We start from the raw sequence: 18,263 nt of genomic DNA on the forward strand, positions 1-18,263 counted from the left end.
GTATTTATAGGTTTATTTAGTCATTTATTTATGTATTTGCGTTTTTATTTATTTATTGTTTTTGCAGGTTTCGTCCTCCATACATTCGAGTAATTTATTTTTTTATTATTTACCTGCCTGCTCTATTAATTATTTATTTATGCAGGAATTTGTGTTTTTTTATATACATTTATCTATTTGCACATTTATTGTTTTATTTAAGCAGGAATTTATGGATTTATTTTCTCACTTATGTATTTGCATATTTAATTATTTATTGGATACTGGATTGTCACTGGATGTTATTATTTATGTGGTGATTTAATTCACTGATCTGTATATATTTTCTGTACTGTGTATATATATATATATATATATATATATATATATATATATATATATATATATATATATATATATATATATATATATATATATATATATATATATATATATATATATATATATATATATATATATATATATATATATATATATATATATATGTATGTATACTACTTCCCCCTTTTTTTCTTTTTGTTATGTTATGTTTTTTGGAAGTTATGTAAGTTATGTTTTGTTTTTGTCTTCTGGTGTTATTATTATGTGATTGTGATTTATTGTGGGACCCCCTTGAAAATGAGATGGTACATCTCAAGGGGTTTATCTCAATGAATATATATATCAATTGTTTTTGCAGGTTTCGTCCTCCATAGCATAGGTCTTTTTTGTTTAGAGACCCTCTTCATAAAGATGTTGCTTGGTATTATATCTGTCTGACTATCTTTTAAATAATAGAGCTGCTAAACCAACTGTTACTGAAAGAATCATTATTGTAAGGATCACTTTCCTTTTCATATACATTTTTGTAAAATATTTTAATAATTTACAGATTTGTATCTTAAATTCTCATGTTTATTTACTCTTTAAAAAAAATTCTTTAATTATATGTATTTGTTTATTCATTCATGTATTGATCTTTATTTCTATTTATGTATTAAGATTTTTAACGTTGTATTGTATGTATACATTTGTGTATTAATCTAAGTCACGTTATAGCAAATAATATGTATTATGTATCCTTTGAAATAAAAAATGTTGCTTGGTAACCTTTCAGAGACGTAACAATTAATACTCATTCACCAAGGTTTTATCCATAGACTGTAAAAAAAAGTTTTTATCACAGTAGGAGTCGCACATGTGCAGAGTACCACTTTTTATGTAGTATTTTACGCCCTCTTGTGGATGAGAATATGAAAGTTAATAATTGTTTCATGTTTTAGTAACCAAGTGGAAATGTACACTGTCCCCAATTAGGTTGCACGTGTGTTATAACATGCAGCGACAAAAAAACAGTAATATTGTGAAATGTTATCAAAATTTATTGATTTTAAAATCATTGAATATTCCATATCTTTATATGAAAGTATGAAGTACACTGCAAAATACAACAGTCATTCATTCATTTTCCTTCAGCTTAGTCCCTTTATTCATCAGGAGTCACCACAGCGGAATGAGCTGCCAACTTATCCAGCATATGTTTTACACAGCAGATGACCTTCCAGCTGCAACCCTGTACTGGGAAACACCCATACACATTTACACTACAGGCAATTTTAGTTTATTCAATTCACCTATATATCTTTGGACTGTGGGGGAAACCGGGAGGAAACCAACACAAATACAGGGAGAACATGCAAACTCCACACAGAAACGCCAACTGACCCAGCTGGGACTTAAACCAGAGACCTTCTTGCTGTGAGGCAACAGTGCTAACCACTGAGCCACCGTGTCACCCCTACAACAATAATAATTATGATAATTAATGATAAAAATTATCATTGTTTTATTAAATAGAATATTTACTTTTACATTTTGGTGAATTAATTCCTGACTAGAACATATTAATATGTACATAATTCAATAATTCTTGAATAAAGTGTTGATATGTTTTCATTTAATTAACGCTGTGTGCTCCGGACCAAAGAAGAAAAGGATCATCCAGACTGTTACCAGCAACAAGTCCAAAAGCCAGTTTCTGTCATAGCATGGGGTTGTGTCAGTGCTCTTGGCAAAGGTAACTTGCACTTTTGTGATGGCACCATTAATGCTAAAAAGTACATAGAGATTTTGCAGCACAATATGCTGCCTTCTTTTCCAGCGACGCCTATGCATATTTCAACAAGACAACGCTAAAATCACATTCTGCACACATTACAAAGTCCTGGCTGCGAAGAAAGAGGATACAGGTACTTGACTGGCCTGTCTGCAGTCCCGACCTGTCTCCAATAGAGAATGTGTGGTGCATGTTGAAGCGCAAAATGCGACAACGAAGACTCTGTACTGTTGCCCACCTTTAAGTCTTGTTTGCAAAAACAATAGGATGAAATTACACCTGAAACACTTCATCACTCGTGTCTTCGGTCTCTAAATGTCTTTTAAGTGTTGTGAAATGGGCAGAGGACCGCTAGTTTGCCAGTACGTGAGGGAGGATACAGTTACTTGACTGGCCTGCCTGCAGTCCCCACCTGTCTCCAATAGAGAATGTGTGGCAAATTTTGAAGCCCATCTTAAGACTTGTTTGCAGGATGAATGGGAGACAATTACATCTGAAACACTTCATCACTTGGTGTCTTCAGTCCCTAAACGTATTTTAAGTGTTGTGAAATGGGCTAAGGATCACCAGTTTGCCAACAAATATGTAAGAGGATACAGTTACTTAACTGGCCTGCCTGCAGTCCTGACCTGTCTCCAATAGAGAATATGTTGCACATTTTGAAGCCCACCTCAAGACTTGTTTGCAGGATAAATGGGACAAAATTACATCTGAAACACTTCATCACTTGGTGTCTTCAGTCCCTAAACGTCTTTTAAGTGTTGTGAAATAGGCTAAGGATCACCAGTTTGCCAACAAATACGTGAGAAAGGATAGTTACTTGATTGGCCTGCCTGCAGTCCCGACCTGTCTCCAATAGAGAATGTGTGGTGCATTCTGAAGTGCAAAATGCAACAACCCCAGACTGTTACCCACCTTAAGACTTATTAGCAGGAGGAATGGGACACAATTACACCTGAAACACTTCATCACATGGTGTCTTCAGTCTCTAAATGTCTTTAAAGTGTTGTGAAATCAGCAGAGGATCGCCAGTTGACCAACAAATATGTGAGAGAGGATATGGTTACTTGACTGGCCTGCCTGCAGTCCCAACTCGTCTCCAATAGTGTGGTACATTTTGAAGTGCAAAATGCGACCACGAAGACCCCGTACTGTTGCCCACCTTAAGACTTGTTTGCACAAAGAATGGGACAAAATTACACCTGAAACACTTCATCAGTTGATGTCTTCAGTCCCTAAACGTCTGTCATTCATTTGTAGTTTATTTAAAAAAAAAATCATCTTATTAAATACAGCAAACATTCAAATATGAAAACACACAAACATCAGCACTTTGCAAATGTACACCTTAACTGGCTGTGCTAACGTAATCATTAAGATTACAAGTTGCTTAATCCTGTTACGTTCATATGTAATATCTCCTATCAGAATCAAACAGATTAAGGAAGTATTCGGTGTACATGCAGTACACACACACATAATGGTTATTGGCTTCATGAGTTCAATATCATTCTTGTTTCCAACACCAGCTTCTCCAGTCCTCATCATTTGACTAAATATAACTTTATCAATATGTAAAGTCTTTCATAGACAAGTCTGTCTACACATTAGCCATCATTAAGAGTTTGTTTGTAAAGCAATATAGTGTTTCTCTTCACTAGTTATCTTTCTTCCATATAAAGCAACACCTTTTTTCTGTTTTCTGATCAGTTGTGAAGGCGAATGTCTCTAGTGGTGTTAACCGTGGCCTATTTTTGTGGTTTCCAGTGTCTCCTGATAAAGCCAGCTCTCAGCGAAGCTTCCAGACTGCTCCATCAGCTCAAACAGACGCTTGTACTCATCAGGGTAGACGTCGCCTGTCAGTGTGTCGTCAAGAAAACCAAGGTTTGAGATCAACTCCGATCCCATGCCAGGACTCCATGAGCTTTTAAAGACAGAAGACAAAAAAAGTCAGATTACAAGTCTTCATAGATTTTCATAATGCATAGTTTGCATAAAAAGATCCTGTTTCCACTTGATGCAGGCGCGGACTTGGTGATTTTGGAGCCCTAAGCAATTCCAGGTATGCACTGAAACTCAAAACATTCCCTTTCTCTATAGATATTTTTTTCTCGGTAGATTCAAGGGTTTTTTGTAAATAAACTGCATGTTAAAAAAATATTGGTGGAGCATGTGTGCATTTTTTTACTGGTGACACCTTTTTTTTATGCCAGCAGGCATAAACAGGTGTCCTCCTGTCAACAACTTGTCATTCGATCAAACAAAAATGCATGCAATAACAGGAGTAAGACGCATCAATAGGTCCAGAAATGCATAAACTTACTTAATTTGTTGAATCAGTTTGCCTTTTCTTTTGGCAAGGCATTGTTTCACCATCAGGACCAGTGTGCTGCCATTCAACGGAGTTAGATGAGAGTTAAACAAGTCCTCGCGTGGAGTGATCCGCACCAGGCAAAGGTTTTCACTCTGGGATAGCTGTTCAAAAACAAAAGTATAAAATTAAAGCAATAAATGAATTGGGTATGCAGGTGTAGGACTAAATTTGATAAGTATAGTTCTATATACGTACATTTTAATGAACTAAAATATACAGTTGAAGTCAGAATTATTAGCCCCCTTTGATTTATTTTTCTTCTTTTTTTAATTATTTCCCAAATGATGTTTAACAGAGCAAGGAAATGCTCACAGTATGTCTGATAATATTTTTTCTTCTGGAGAAAGTCGTATTGGTTTTATTTTGGCACGAATAAAAGCAGTTTTTAACTTTTTAAAAACATTTTAAGTTCAAAACTATTAGCCCCTTTATGCTATATTTTTTCAATAGTCTACAGAACAAACCATCATTATACAATAACTTGTATTACCCTAACTTGTCTAGTTAACCTAATTAACCTAGTTTTTAAATGTCACTTTAAGCAGTGTAGAAGTGTCTTGAAAAAATATCTAGTCAAATATTATTTACTGTCATCATGACAGAGATAAAATAAATCAGTTATTAGAGATGAGTTATTAAAACTATTATGATTAGAAATGTGTTGAAAAAAATCTCTGTTAAAGAGAAATTGGGGGAAAAAAAACACACAGGGGGGCTAATAATTCTGACTTCAACTGTATTTAAAAAATCCCAAAATCAATCTTTTAGTCTCTGCTGTTTCAAAACACACTTCTGGACCATTCATTACAAGGTTTTTTTTATACATATTTGCATCTTATCTTATACACTGTGTATATTCATTATATCTTACATAGCCTATTAATTACATCTTAATTAATGTATACATTTAATCTGTCATGAAAACAAGTTATGAAAGCCACTGTGAGAAATATATTTCCAATTGAAGTAACTCAAACACAATTTAATAATTAGATGTAGGCATGAATATAAAAACTGTCACATGTGTGCTTCACATGCTGTTTGCACACATAATGTTTCTTTGATTTACTTGATTAGAAAAACCAATAGAAACCTCATTTAACATACTGCACTTTGTTAATTGTAGCCTTTAATATTATATAGTAGTATAATATACAAGTAATAGAGTCCTCTTCATACTCTCATCGGCCTCTTTATTGTGGCAGTTATACGTTTTTTGGACCCACTTTTGCCTTCAGAACTGCCTTAATTCTTTGTGACAAAGATTCAACAAGGTACTGGAAATATTCCTCAGAGATTTTGGTCTATATTGACATGATAGCATCACGCAGTTGCTAGAGATTTGTCGGCTGTACATCCATGATGCGAATCTCCTGTTTCACCACATCCCAAAGTTGCTCTATTAGATTGAGTTCTGGTGACTGTGGAGGCCATTTGAGTAATGAACTCATTGTCATGTTTAAGAAACCACTCTGAGATGATTCGAGCTTTATGACATGGCGTGTTATCCTGCTGTAAGTAGCCATCAGAAAATGGGTACACTGTGGTCATAAAAGGATAGACATGGTCAGCAACAATACTCAGGTTGGCTCTGGCGTTGACATGATGCTCAAGTGGTACTAATAGGACCAAAGTGTGCCATGAAAATATCCCCCACACCATTACACCACCACCACCAGCCTGAACTGTTGATACAAGGCAGGATGGATCCTCACTTTCATGCTGTTGACGGCAAATTCTGATCCGAATGTCGAAGCAGAAATCGAGACTATTGTCTATTGTCCAATTTTGGTGAGCCTGAGCGAATAGTAGCCTCAGTTTCTTGTTCTTAGCTGACAGGAGTAGCACCGGGTGTGGTCTTCTGCTGCTGTAGCCCATCCGCCTCAAGGTTCGACATGCTGTGGGTGCAGGGATGCTTTTCTGTAAAGCTGCAACGAGTGGTTATTTGAGTAACTGTTGCCTTTCTATCAGCTGGAACCAGTCTGATTTGATCTTTTTTGCACGATTCTCTGTAAACCCTAGAGATGGCTGTGCGTGAAAATCCCCGCAGATCAGCAGTTTCTGAAATACTCAGATTAGCTCATCAGGCACCAACAACCATGCCATGTTCAAATTCACTTAAATCACCTTTCTACCCCATTCTGATGCTCGGGTAACTGCAGCAGATCATCTTGACCATGTCTACATGCATAAATGCATTGAGTTGCTGCCATGTGATTGGTTGATTAGAAATGGCGTTAACGAGCAGTTGGATAGGGGTACCTAATAAAGTGGCCGGTGAGTATCTTTCAGCAACATTTGACTGTAAATGACTGTATCCATTTTTCATAATTTTACCTCATTAATACGGTGATGCATCAAAGGTTCCAGGTTGGATTATGGGGCAGACCCTGATTGGATGTCTGCTTTGCTAACCAATTGGTTCAATGCATATAAATAAGAGTTGTTGGGCTAGCTACCTGGCTAGATGTGGCTACTTGGATGTCCTCATGTCAAGACCATCTCTTTGACTTTGTAACACTATGGTAGACTATGGTATCTCAAGTTCTTTATCTTTGTTATTCCCTAGACTTTTGTTTGTTTTGATTGATTGATTGTTGTTCAATTAGTTCCTTTTATAATAGAGATGCATAATATATCGGCTGCCATATCGTTTTTAGCCGATAAATGGTATTACTAATGTTATTGGTATTGATCCGATATCAAAATTAGGTTGATACCTTTAAGTCGATAATTTTACAGAACTGCCTACCTTGCACATGCGTAGGAATTTGTTCAGACGTGTCTGGTGCATAGGCATAAAGTTTCCAATGCCGCTGCACTATAACAGAGCTTTACTCACAAAGCAAGTCCATCCTCGCTTTGTGTAGTATTGCTGTGCGTTTATATCTCACTAAGTAACCATATTCCTTATCGTGGATATGTTTGATAGAGTGTCATTGTGTATTTTAGTTTAAATTGTTTAAACATGTAGAGATGCATACGTGCTAAAGAACTTAGTGGGTTGTTTGTAATCTACAATGATTATTTGTTCTTATAAATAATTTGCATTCAGATTATTTTGTCAATTGATTTCTCTTTTATGTTGTGACGAAACGAGCGGGTCGTACTCATACTTACAGTTGAGGTCAGAATTATTAGCCTCCCTGATTTATTAGCCCCCTTGTTTATTTTTTCCCAATTTCTGTTCAACGGAGAGAAGATTTTTTTCAACACATTTCTAAACATAATAGTTTTAATAACTCATTTCTAATAACTGATTTATTTTATCTTTGCCATGATGACAGTAAATTATATTTTACTAGATATTTTGAAGACACTTCTATACAGCTTAAAGTGACATTTAAAGGTGTCACGGTTGCAGGGTTGTGCGCTTTCCGGAGTGTCTGTTTTGTCACGTGGGTTTGTTTTGTTTGGTTGTCCACGTGTATTTGTTTGGTCACGTGTTATGACGGCACTCAGCTGTTTTGATTAGCTCACCAGCTGAGGTTCATTATCGTGCCTATATCTGGGCTACGTTTCTATGTTTCCTTGTCAGTTCGTTGTGTTTGCTCATGTGAGTCTGTATGTGCTCAGGACTGTGAGGAGTGACTGCTGGACTGCTGTGAGGAGTGACTTTTCTGCCCTGTTGGTTTAGTTTAACTATGTCAAATAAACTTATTACTTGCATATTGGGTCCTTCCCTGTACCCTTATTTAAATGTGACAAAAGGCTTAACTAGGTTAATTACATTAACTAGGCAGGTTAGGCTAATTAGGCAAGTTATTGTACAACGATGGTTTGTTCTGTAGACTATCGAAAAAATATAGCTTAAAGGGGCTAATAATATTGACCTTAAAATGTTTTTAAAAATTAAAAACTGCTTTTATTCTAGCCAAAATAAATCAAATAAGACTTTCTCCAGAAGAAAAAATATTATTAGACATACTGTGAAAATTCCCTTGCTCTGTTAAACATCATTTGGGAAATATTTAAAAAATAAAAATAATCAAAGGGGGGCTAAATAACTTATCGACTTCAAATTGACTTCAACTGTATATGATAATGTCATTTATTACAACAAAACTCCAGAGGCTATCAAGGAGACATTTTAAATACTGCTTTTAAAAAGTACACTTAACAGTTAGACGTTTGCATCTCAGCTTATTTTGTGAACAAAATATGCTATCATTAATAAATAGCCATAAATCTAAGGTTACTTAGGGGTTGCTTAGTCATGATTTAGACCAGTGACCCATAATCCATTCAGACTACCTTTCAGAGTCATTCATTAAGAAAAAAAAATCAATTGCATTAAACTGAATGGAAAGATGTGACGTAGTGCCTCCCATAAGTCATAAATAAAATAACATAAGTCTCAAAAATAATATAATCAGTGTTGAATCCTAGTATGACATTTCTGTGTGCCAGTACTTACAGCGCTCCCTGATGTGCTCTTTCTATTATTGTTGGCTGTAGTCAAAAAGGATGACAATGGCTCCTGATAAAATACAGAAATTCACATTAAAATATAGCACAAACAAACAAACATTTTAATTCATGCATTACTCCCATACAAAGACATGAGTAATATATGAGTGATAATGAAATAATGTCTCACTTCATGTAGTAACTCAATATCAAAGGCCATCTGCGCCAAGGCACTGAAAGCTTGGTAGTTCTTATAATCCCTCGGACCGGTCACTAGTTTCTGTCAGAGGAAAAAAAATCAGAATTTACATTTAAGATCCAATTGGAAACTCCTATCTCTATTTTTTCTTCCACCTGGAGTTGTGTGAACTCACCGTGTACTCTTTCTGACTGATGAACATGATCAGCTCCACACGTCCATAGCGGAAAATGGAGCGGCGCTCAAACAGGCTGTAAATCATCTTCCACAACAAGTTTCTCTCATTCCTCTGTGTGAAGAGACCCACGACCTTCACTGGGACATCTGAGACAGAAAAAAAAGCACAGAAAAAAATTATATATATAGAAATTGTATTCTACTAGTCAAAAGTTTACTAGTCAAACATTTTGCATGCATTTTTTTTGGGTCAAAATTAATTGTTTCTTCGGTGCACCACGATGCAGAAGTGGACACTTTAGTATCGGTTCATTAAGAGATAATTTCCGGTTATTACATACTGACATCATTCATCTCATATGTGATTAGGCATGGGCCGGTATAAGATCCTGACAGAATGATAACCTTGAATAAAAATTTTTAAAAAATCACGGTTTCTCAGTATTGTGATTTTTACTGTAAAATATATTCCATTTAAATGTCTGGGTAAAAAACTAAATTTTTTTCCCTTTAAACACAATATATTTATTTTATGAAACATTTATAACATTTATATATATATACACATATACATACATGGTAGGGCATTTACAAAATGTCCTAATGGAGCATGCTCTTTATATTATAATGACCGTTGTCATGACGGATTTTGACTCATACAATGTATTGTTGTCTATTTCTACAAATATACCTGTGCAACATAAGACTCCAGGATCACATTCATGCATTTGTCAGATATTTCCAGCAAAAGTGACATTATTTTTTTTATTTATTTATCAGTTTTTGTTTTCCCTGGAAATGAAACAGGCTACTTTGGTGTTACAATTATCATGCTCTACTATTTGAGCAATTTTACAATGTAAAATATTTCATCAAATTCAATTATATTCATGTTTATTTCTATAGCGCTGTTACAATGTAGATTGTGCCAAAGCAGCTTAACATAGAAGTTCTAGTAAATTGAAACTGTTAGTCCAGATTTCAGAGTTGAAGTTCAGTTTAATTCAGCTCAGCGTGTTTAATTTTCACAGCTGAAAGTCCAAACACTGAAGAGCAAATCCATCTAATCTTCGTGTTGTTATATGCTCACATTATTCTGAATGTTTGGTTCACTGACCTGCCGTCCACGGTATTTCAGAGATGGCAAGGTCAGAGAAGAGCTTTTCTGAGTACATGACAGGTGGTTTCATGATGCCGCTGCCGATGGGGTCCAGTTTGAAGAAATCACAATGAACCACATCCAGCTGCCCCTCCAGTCTGCTCTCAAGTTCCTTTAAAATGAAAACAGTTTAGGGTTGTGGGAGATGACCACATTAGACTGTGAATCACTGAAAAGTCTCCACAGTCTGCCTTTACAGTGAGATTGTAAGTATTGTTGTTATTGTGTCCATTTTGTAGAGTTTTTTTTATTATCTAACTAACATTAAAAGGATCACAAACTAAGAAATCTTTTGACCAGTTGGATTCAAAAGAGATTGAGGTTGTTGTACTATTAGAAACATCCGTGGATATTTGTTGCAATATTCTGACATAAACAAATATGTAATATTGCATAAATAATTTGTAAATACAACAATGCTTCCATACAATGTGTTCATGAGAGCAAAAACCAATGTAGTTCTTTCCTACATAATGAATGAGACATGTCGCATAGCTGCAGATGCATACTATACTGTATTCGGATGCCAGATGTTTTAGAACACACTTTTTCAGAATTGGAAATCATTTAACCAAACCATTATAATGACAGACTTTCTCCATTATTCTGGAATGATTAAGACATTTAAGATGCTTTGCACTGAGACAGATGCATACAAAAAACTTAATATGCCAAGGCACAGTCACAAGGTTTTTGTGTATTAAGAAATTTTTAAGTCAAAGTGATCAATTATTTGGTAAATATTTGCACTAAAGCTGTGGAAAAAAATGTTTGAGAAAATCAATTCTGGGTTTTTCAAAATATGTCAATATTCTATCTTGAATTGAGTCTGTGCTTAGTTTTTAATGGCAGAAGCTGCTCTAGGCTAGTTTTTAACTGTATACTCAAATGGTCAGGAGGAGTGCTTGTGTGTTCAGCTGAGTGATGCAAGTCGTATTTTGTCACAAGAGTAATGTAAACACAGCTCACTAACACATTAATTCACTTAAACTATTCCAAACTTTATCCATGATTATTTTAGGTTCATGTGGTGTTTGTAAGGAACTGAAAGCAAGGAAAGTCTAGCTGTTTGTAAAGCATACAGCACTATCTGCTGTTTAAAACTAGCCTAGAGTGCCATCTGCTTTTAAAAGTAGCCTATAGCGCCATCTGCTGTTAAAAACTAAGCTCAGAATTTAACAGAGAAGAGATTTTTTTTCTTTGTTTACTTTTGGTAAATAAAAAAAAAGGATGTTACTGTCTCACAATATGATTTGTTAAACATATATTTGAAAATAAAACTGGGCTAAAAAAAAAAAAGAAAAAAGAGAGCATCACATTTGAAAAACTCAGAATCTCCATCAAAAGATTTTTGACCACAGCTCTTGTCCGTTGGAAAAATTCTCCTTCTGAATTTGACTGCACATTTGATATTTTCATCCAGAATTTTTATGCTAATACCCTAAACCTCACTTAATAATATATGGATGGTAACAGAGCTAGTAAGGCTATTTAGACATGTACCTGCAACTCAGGGAGAAAGTTTGCATCACTTTCCAGTGCAACTATTCTTTGAGCCCCGCGGTTCAGCAAAGCACGAGTCAACACTCCAGGACCTGCAGGCAGAGACAAAACTCACATTAATGTTTGCGTTTAATGCCATACCAGCTTTTATGGCCACTTTCATTCCAAGAAAAAGTATACTGCAGTTATAAATCATTTTACGGTTTTACCATTTATTTTTACATAAAAAAAAATAATCTAAAACTGCATTTGTATTAACGGTGTTAAAAACCGCTTCAAAAGAATAAACTGAATAAATTCCATCCACACAATTAAAGCCGGCACAATCAAATAGAGCATGCTTCATGTTAAAAATGCTTTACAAATAGAGCATGTGGGAGCATCCTCTTCTCCAAGTATTAAAAACTTGTCACATCCTGGAGTGACCACTCTACAGCGGATAATAACAGTCTGGCCAAAACTCACATTAAACATTCATTCATTTTCTTTTCAGCTTAGTCCCTTTATTAATCCGGGATCGTCACAGCGGAATAAACCGCCAATTAATTTAGCACATGCTCGAACCAGCGACCCTCTTGCTGTGAGGCGACAGCACTACCTACTGCGCCACCCTCACAATATCATAAAATATTGGATATCAAATATCATTAAACAAATATCAATACGTAATAAATTTATATCATACGTATATCAGCTAAAAATCATTTGTAAATAGCTGCCATTTAATATATTTTTTTCATAATTAAATATTTTAAAAATGTATAAATCTTTTTTTTTTTAAATGATACTAAATATCAAATATATGTATTTCACTTCTGAACACATTTCATTCCTTGGTGCTTGATTACATTTTGGTTTTCAGTTTCTTTTGTTTATTCGTACTTTATTTGTGTCAGATACTGTTGTGAACCAAATTGGGTTACACTTTCATTTGACTATTTTGGGTAGCTATTCATTTGACTACTGAGTAATATTAAATATTTACACATACTTATAAGGTTGGGATTAGAATGCAAGTTAGGTTTATGGTTAATTTAATGTCATTATGCATAATTCATTGTAATTACCATGGTAAATGTAACATGTAACTCCATCACCTTAAATGAAAGTGCTACCCCTCAATTTAAAGTGGAAATTCCAATTCAGTTCAATCGATGCATTTCAATAAACAAGTAAAGGCCACACACCTGGGTTACACTCAAATATAACAGCTTTCCCATCATCGATGTCCCTGCTGAGGTGGTCGGTTACGATTGTTGCTAGGGCAGGGTCAACGATGAACCGTCTCAGATTTTTACAAACCAGTGCTTTCTGTGCGTTTTCATCCACATCGCCCAAATCTAAAGGATCATACCGACAGAGCGGGCGAAACTGACCCGTCAGGGGCAAAGCGACAGCAGAGAGATTCCTCTGAACGCCTCCCAAGGATGGAGAAATCCGCTCTGTCTGTGCTGGGGTTTTTCTTGTCCCAGAAGAGAATGAGTCTAGAGAGTACGTTCTTGCAGAGGTTGACAGAGTCCGGTGTTTCGTTAAAGGCAGAGCACAGGGTGATGCAGATCTTGGTAGAGTTCTTAAAGTAAGAATAATAAACCTGCATCCTCCACATGCCGCCATGACTGTTAATAAGCTTGTAGCCTGAAAACATAATGTGCAAATAAAGCAGAGATTAAAACCTGAATATCTAGTTAAGTAATCCTTGAACTTGATGAAAAATTAAGTCACTGCTTGAAAATTCTGAGTCTTATTGTAATTACTGGACTCGATTTATTTAAAAATATAATTTTTTTTTAAATGTTTTTTTTTTTACAGGTCTGATATAAAATAAAAATACTGTCATCTAGAACACTTTTCTCCCAGAAAATGGCAACTGATCAGAAAAACATTTTATACCGTGATCAAATTAAATTTATGTTTTTATCTGTTGAGATAGAAAATAAATAAATGCATAACATAAAAGCAATATAAATATGTCTGAATTTTTTTTTTTGTTTTTTTATGCAATAACAGAAAAGCTCTAAATGAGAATGTTTTATTTTCAATTTGGAAGAAATGTAGAATAAGAAACATGTAGAATAAAACTAAAATAATTTTTTTTTTTTTTAACACACAATTTTAAATCATAAAATCAAGAGAAACTGTGACTTTTCAAGTGGTCTCTTGAACATTTCCAATGTCCTTGCAATACTTAAGGCATTAGCATAATATCATTTTAACATAAAGATATAAATATTTTGTAGATAATGTCAATATATCTTAAAATGTATTTTATTCTTGTGATGCAAAGCTAAATTTTCAGCATCCTTCAGTGTTAAATTATCCATCACACTAACAAGATAATTTGCTGCTCACTTGTGATGAATTATTAGTGGTACTCAATAGATAACAATAGCTCTTGTTGTTCTTTATCTTCATATAATTATCAATGGATAACTGTTTCCCTGTTTCATTTTTTTGTGGCGACTGTTAAACATTAAATTATCATAACATCACTTCTTTAATTCGCCTGTATTATTATATATGTATTTTATTTGTATAGATTTTATATGCCTAACTTTGTTTAAGTTTTAAATAAGCTTAGTAATATATGCATAATATCTATTTACTTTAAATCTTCTACCTAACAAATACAGGCCACCTTCAGACAAACTAAATTTTGCTATTTAAAATGTGCTTAATTATAGTTTATAAAGACTGTAATTACAAAAAGGAGTATCTAGCAGATAAATTATTCTATAACTGAACATTAAAAATATAATGATACAGTAAAAGCTAACATTTCCATCACGTATATGACTGTGGGAACCCTGTTGTTTATTTATTTATGTAACATGTTACCATTTGTGCCTGCCATCCTAGTGATTTGTTGTTTAAATGTGTTTTTAACTATTTTTATCTCCATTACATAATGTTGGTGTTTTTGGTTTAATTTGTACACATGCATTTTTATTAAAATACACATAACCATATGTATTTTTGTGCTTCTTAACTATGCTTGATTGTATAATTTTAGTATTATTGTTTAGGTTGTCCAGGGATAACAGATGAAAAATGGCCTTCTGGCTAATTCTGGTGCATTTGCAAAAATGCTAATTAATGTACACTGTCCCTGCCAAATAAACAAATAAATAAATAAATAAAAGCTAACATTTCCATGGCGTAAATGACTGTGGGAACGCTGTTATGCATCATTATTTAACAGCTAATTAAAATCTTCTCTCCAAGTAACATTTTAGCATTAATATCCCATATTATTGCACATAACATGCCATAAGCACATTTCAACAATATTAAACATCATCTTCAACTTTTATATGACCATAATCCTGTCTATCAGGCGATACACCATTGCAGCAGATTTGCAGAATACGTAACATCAGCCGATAACTATTAGGGTCCTCTGCTCTAATAAACATTTGATTGCTGGCTATATATTTACACAAATTCAATCCAAACTAACCTCAAATGATGCCGTTTTGGTCCACAGGATCTATATTAAAGCAGCACATTGGAGCTGCGTAACACGAGAGACCGTGACATTGAGCTCCGCGTGCTGTTGACCCGCAGTTTGCGCAACCCTATTGGTGAGGCGCACAATCTACGTCATGTCGCGGCGACGTCTACACAGCTTCCCGCTAATCAAAACTGCGTCAATTATACGCATTTCAAAATGTGTTATCATTGCTTTATTTGATTTACGGGTGCAGTTATGATTAATATTGTAATCAAACGCTCATATATATGTAGACGCCATCTTAATAAAGCCGGTTGTTCAGTGAAAACATTGTTTTTTCGAACTTGTGATTGTTTTAAAAAAGCTGCGTAATGGCGCGTCAAGTTGACTGTCATGAATACAAACAGAGCGTTCATATGTACAGCGAACAAACACATGGACGGCCACTGCGGATGATATTGCAATGAAATGATGGATGCTGTGAATATGGAGAGGTTTATAAGTGAAGGTAAAGGGAATGGTTTGCGTGCTGTGCGTGAAATTAAACCCGGTGAGGTGATTCATTCATGCGAGCCGTATGCGTTCTGCGTAGCCAGGGATTTCCTGAAAACTGCCTGTCAAAGTTGTCTGAAGAGGTAAGAAAACCACATTTTAATGCTCAGAATTATTGTTTTGTCAGAGAAAATCGCTAGAATACAATTCAAACTTCCAATTACATCCAGTCAAGTGTTTATTCTCAGGTTTGTAAATGTCTACATGTGTTTGGTGCTCAGAAAAGGTAGGCAAATACTGTACTGTACGTATATGTATGCATTAATATGGACATTTCAAAGTGTTGACCACAATATACAATTCTAACACATATTTTTGTTCGTGCTTTGCTATTAAGTATTTTTATTTAGTAATTTTCTATTTTATTTACCGTTTTGTTACAATATTACTTTTTTGTAGTCAATATACAACTATATTTATTTATTTACAAATTTACTTAATCATTTTAATTTGTATTATTATTATCTAATATGCATTTATTTTGTTTCAACTGTTTATTTTTGCACAATATTCCAGGCTACAATTTTTTTAACGTTTTGTTACAATGTTACATTTTTCAAAATTAATATACTTCTAAATTTATTTATTTACAAATTACGTAATAATTTTTATCTACATTACTCTGTGTATTTTTTGTTTTAATTGTTTTAATTAAAAAAAAATTACTTGCTAAAATATTGCTAAACTTTCTGCTACATTATATTACATTTTTCATAATTTACTATTAATATACGGTCTACATATTTCAGTAGTAATATAACATTACACTATACAATAACACACACATATATATATATATATATATATATATATATATATATATATATATATATATATATATATATATATATATATATATATATATTCACACACGCACGCATACACACACACATATACACATTTTATAATCTACTGCTATATATACTCTCTATACATTTTAATAGCAATATAACATTACACTATGCAATATATTGTATATACAGTTGAAGTCATAATTATTAGCCCTCCTGAATTATTAGCTCCCTGCTTATTTTTTCTGTTTAACTGAGAGAAGATTTTCTCATCGTTTTATCTTTGCCATAATGACAGTAAATAATATTTGACTAGATATTTTTCAGGACACTTCTATACAGCTTAAAGTGACATTTAAAGGTTTAACTAGTTTAATTAGGTTAACTAGGCAGGTTAGGGTAATTAGGCAAGTTATTGTATAACAATGGTTTGTTCTGTAGACTATCGGAAAAAAAATACATAGCTTAAAGGGGCTAATAATTTTGACCTTAAAATGGCTTTTAAAGAATTAAAAACTGCTTTTATTCTAGTCAAAATAAAACTAATAAGATTTCTCCAGAGGAAAAAGTATTATCAGACATACTGTGAATATTTCCTTGCTCTGTTAAACATCATTTGGAAAAAATGTTAAAAAAAAAAAGAATTCAAAGGGGGGCTAATAACTTCAACTGTACACATTGTACACATATACATATTTTTGAAACACTTTCTAACAGTATGTTTTTTTTTAATGTGCTAACTTTTTTTTTTTACGTTTTGTTACAATATTATGTTTTTCATAATAAATACTAATACTATATTCATTTATTTAATATTTTTTATTTAACATTACAATACATAAAATATTTGTATTTATTTATTTACAAATTTACGTAATCATTTTTTAAAGTTTACGTTACTCTGATATAATGTTTATTTTGTTTATATTGTTTTTATTTTATTAAAATAGTACTTATTCATTTCAATTTTATGTAAGAATCTTTGTATGAATAATATATTGTATTGTTTTATTCCAATAGTTATTCCTTGTTTCTTTTATAATTATATGTTTATGTATTAATCTTAATGTCATTATTTTAGTCGTATAATGTTTGATTCAATATTTATTTTACATTAACTTATTTTTAAATTAATTTGCTTGGTTTGTTTTGTACTGATATGCTTTTTATCCTCAAATTATTTTAATATTATTATTATTATTGTTGTTGTCATTGATATTATTTTTTATTATTTACATTGTGTTAATCATTTTAACATTCATTTATTTTTAACTTTCTTGTGCTTTCCCTCCAAACATTTCATTGCATTCTGCATCTGCACACTTTAGTACTTTATAAGGGTAAAACATTTAGTAACAGTGGTAGTGTGCCTGACTATTGTGAGTGCGTCCTCTAGGGGGCACTGTTGCTCTTTCTCTGATTTTGCGCTTGAATTATTTTACATTGGTTGCTGTTTTGCTGGTCAACTAATGAGGTGTGTCTGACACTGAAGTGCTGTTTATATATTTAAGACAAAACAATCTATCACAGCAATACTTCATAGTCCCATTTT

At 33.4% G+C, this 18,263-nt stretch overlaps 1 protein-coding gene across 2 annotated transcripts; it reads right to left on the bottom strand.

Moving 5' to 3' along the window:
- Positions 1-3,333: 3,333 nt before the first annotated feature.
- Positions 3,334-15,495, bottom strand: tfb2m (transcription factor B2, mitochondrial). Of its 2 annotated transcripts, XM_056476752.1 has the most exons (9): positions 15,375-15,493; positions 13,105-13,552; positions 11,918-12,009; positions 10,373-10,526; positions 9,254-9,402; positions 9,070-9,159; positions 8,887-8,949; positions 4,419-4,570; positions 3,334-4,019 (listed from the first exon to the last, which is right to left on the bottom strand). In XM_056476752.1, exons 2-9 carry the CDS (start codon positions 13,529-13,531, stop codon positions 3,833-3,835), a joined length of 1,314 nt encoding a protein of 437 aa, XP_056332727.1. In that variant the 5' UTR covers positions 13,532-13,552; positions 15,375-15,493; the 3' UTR covers positions 3,334-3,832. The 2 variants fall into 2 exon arrangements, with proteins under 2 accessions (XP_056332727.1, XP_056332728.1); XM_056476753.1 differs by lacking the exons at positions 3,334-4,019; positions 4,419-4,570 and adding an exon at positions 6,227-6,530 and having other exon boundaries at positions 15,375-15,495.
- Between the last annotated feature and the right edge of the window lie 2,768 nt (positions 15,496-18,263).

The sequence above is a fragment of the Danio aesculapii genome, chromosome 17 (genome assembly GCF_903798145.1).
Source record: "Danio aesculapii chromosome 17, fDanAes4.1, whole genome shotgun sequence".
NCBI lineage: Eukaryota > Metazoa > Chordata > Actinopteri > Cypriniformes > Danionidae > Danio > Danio aesculapii.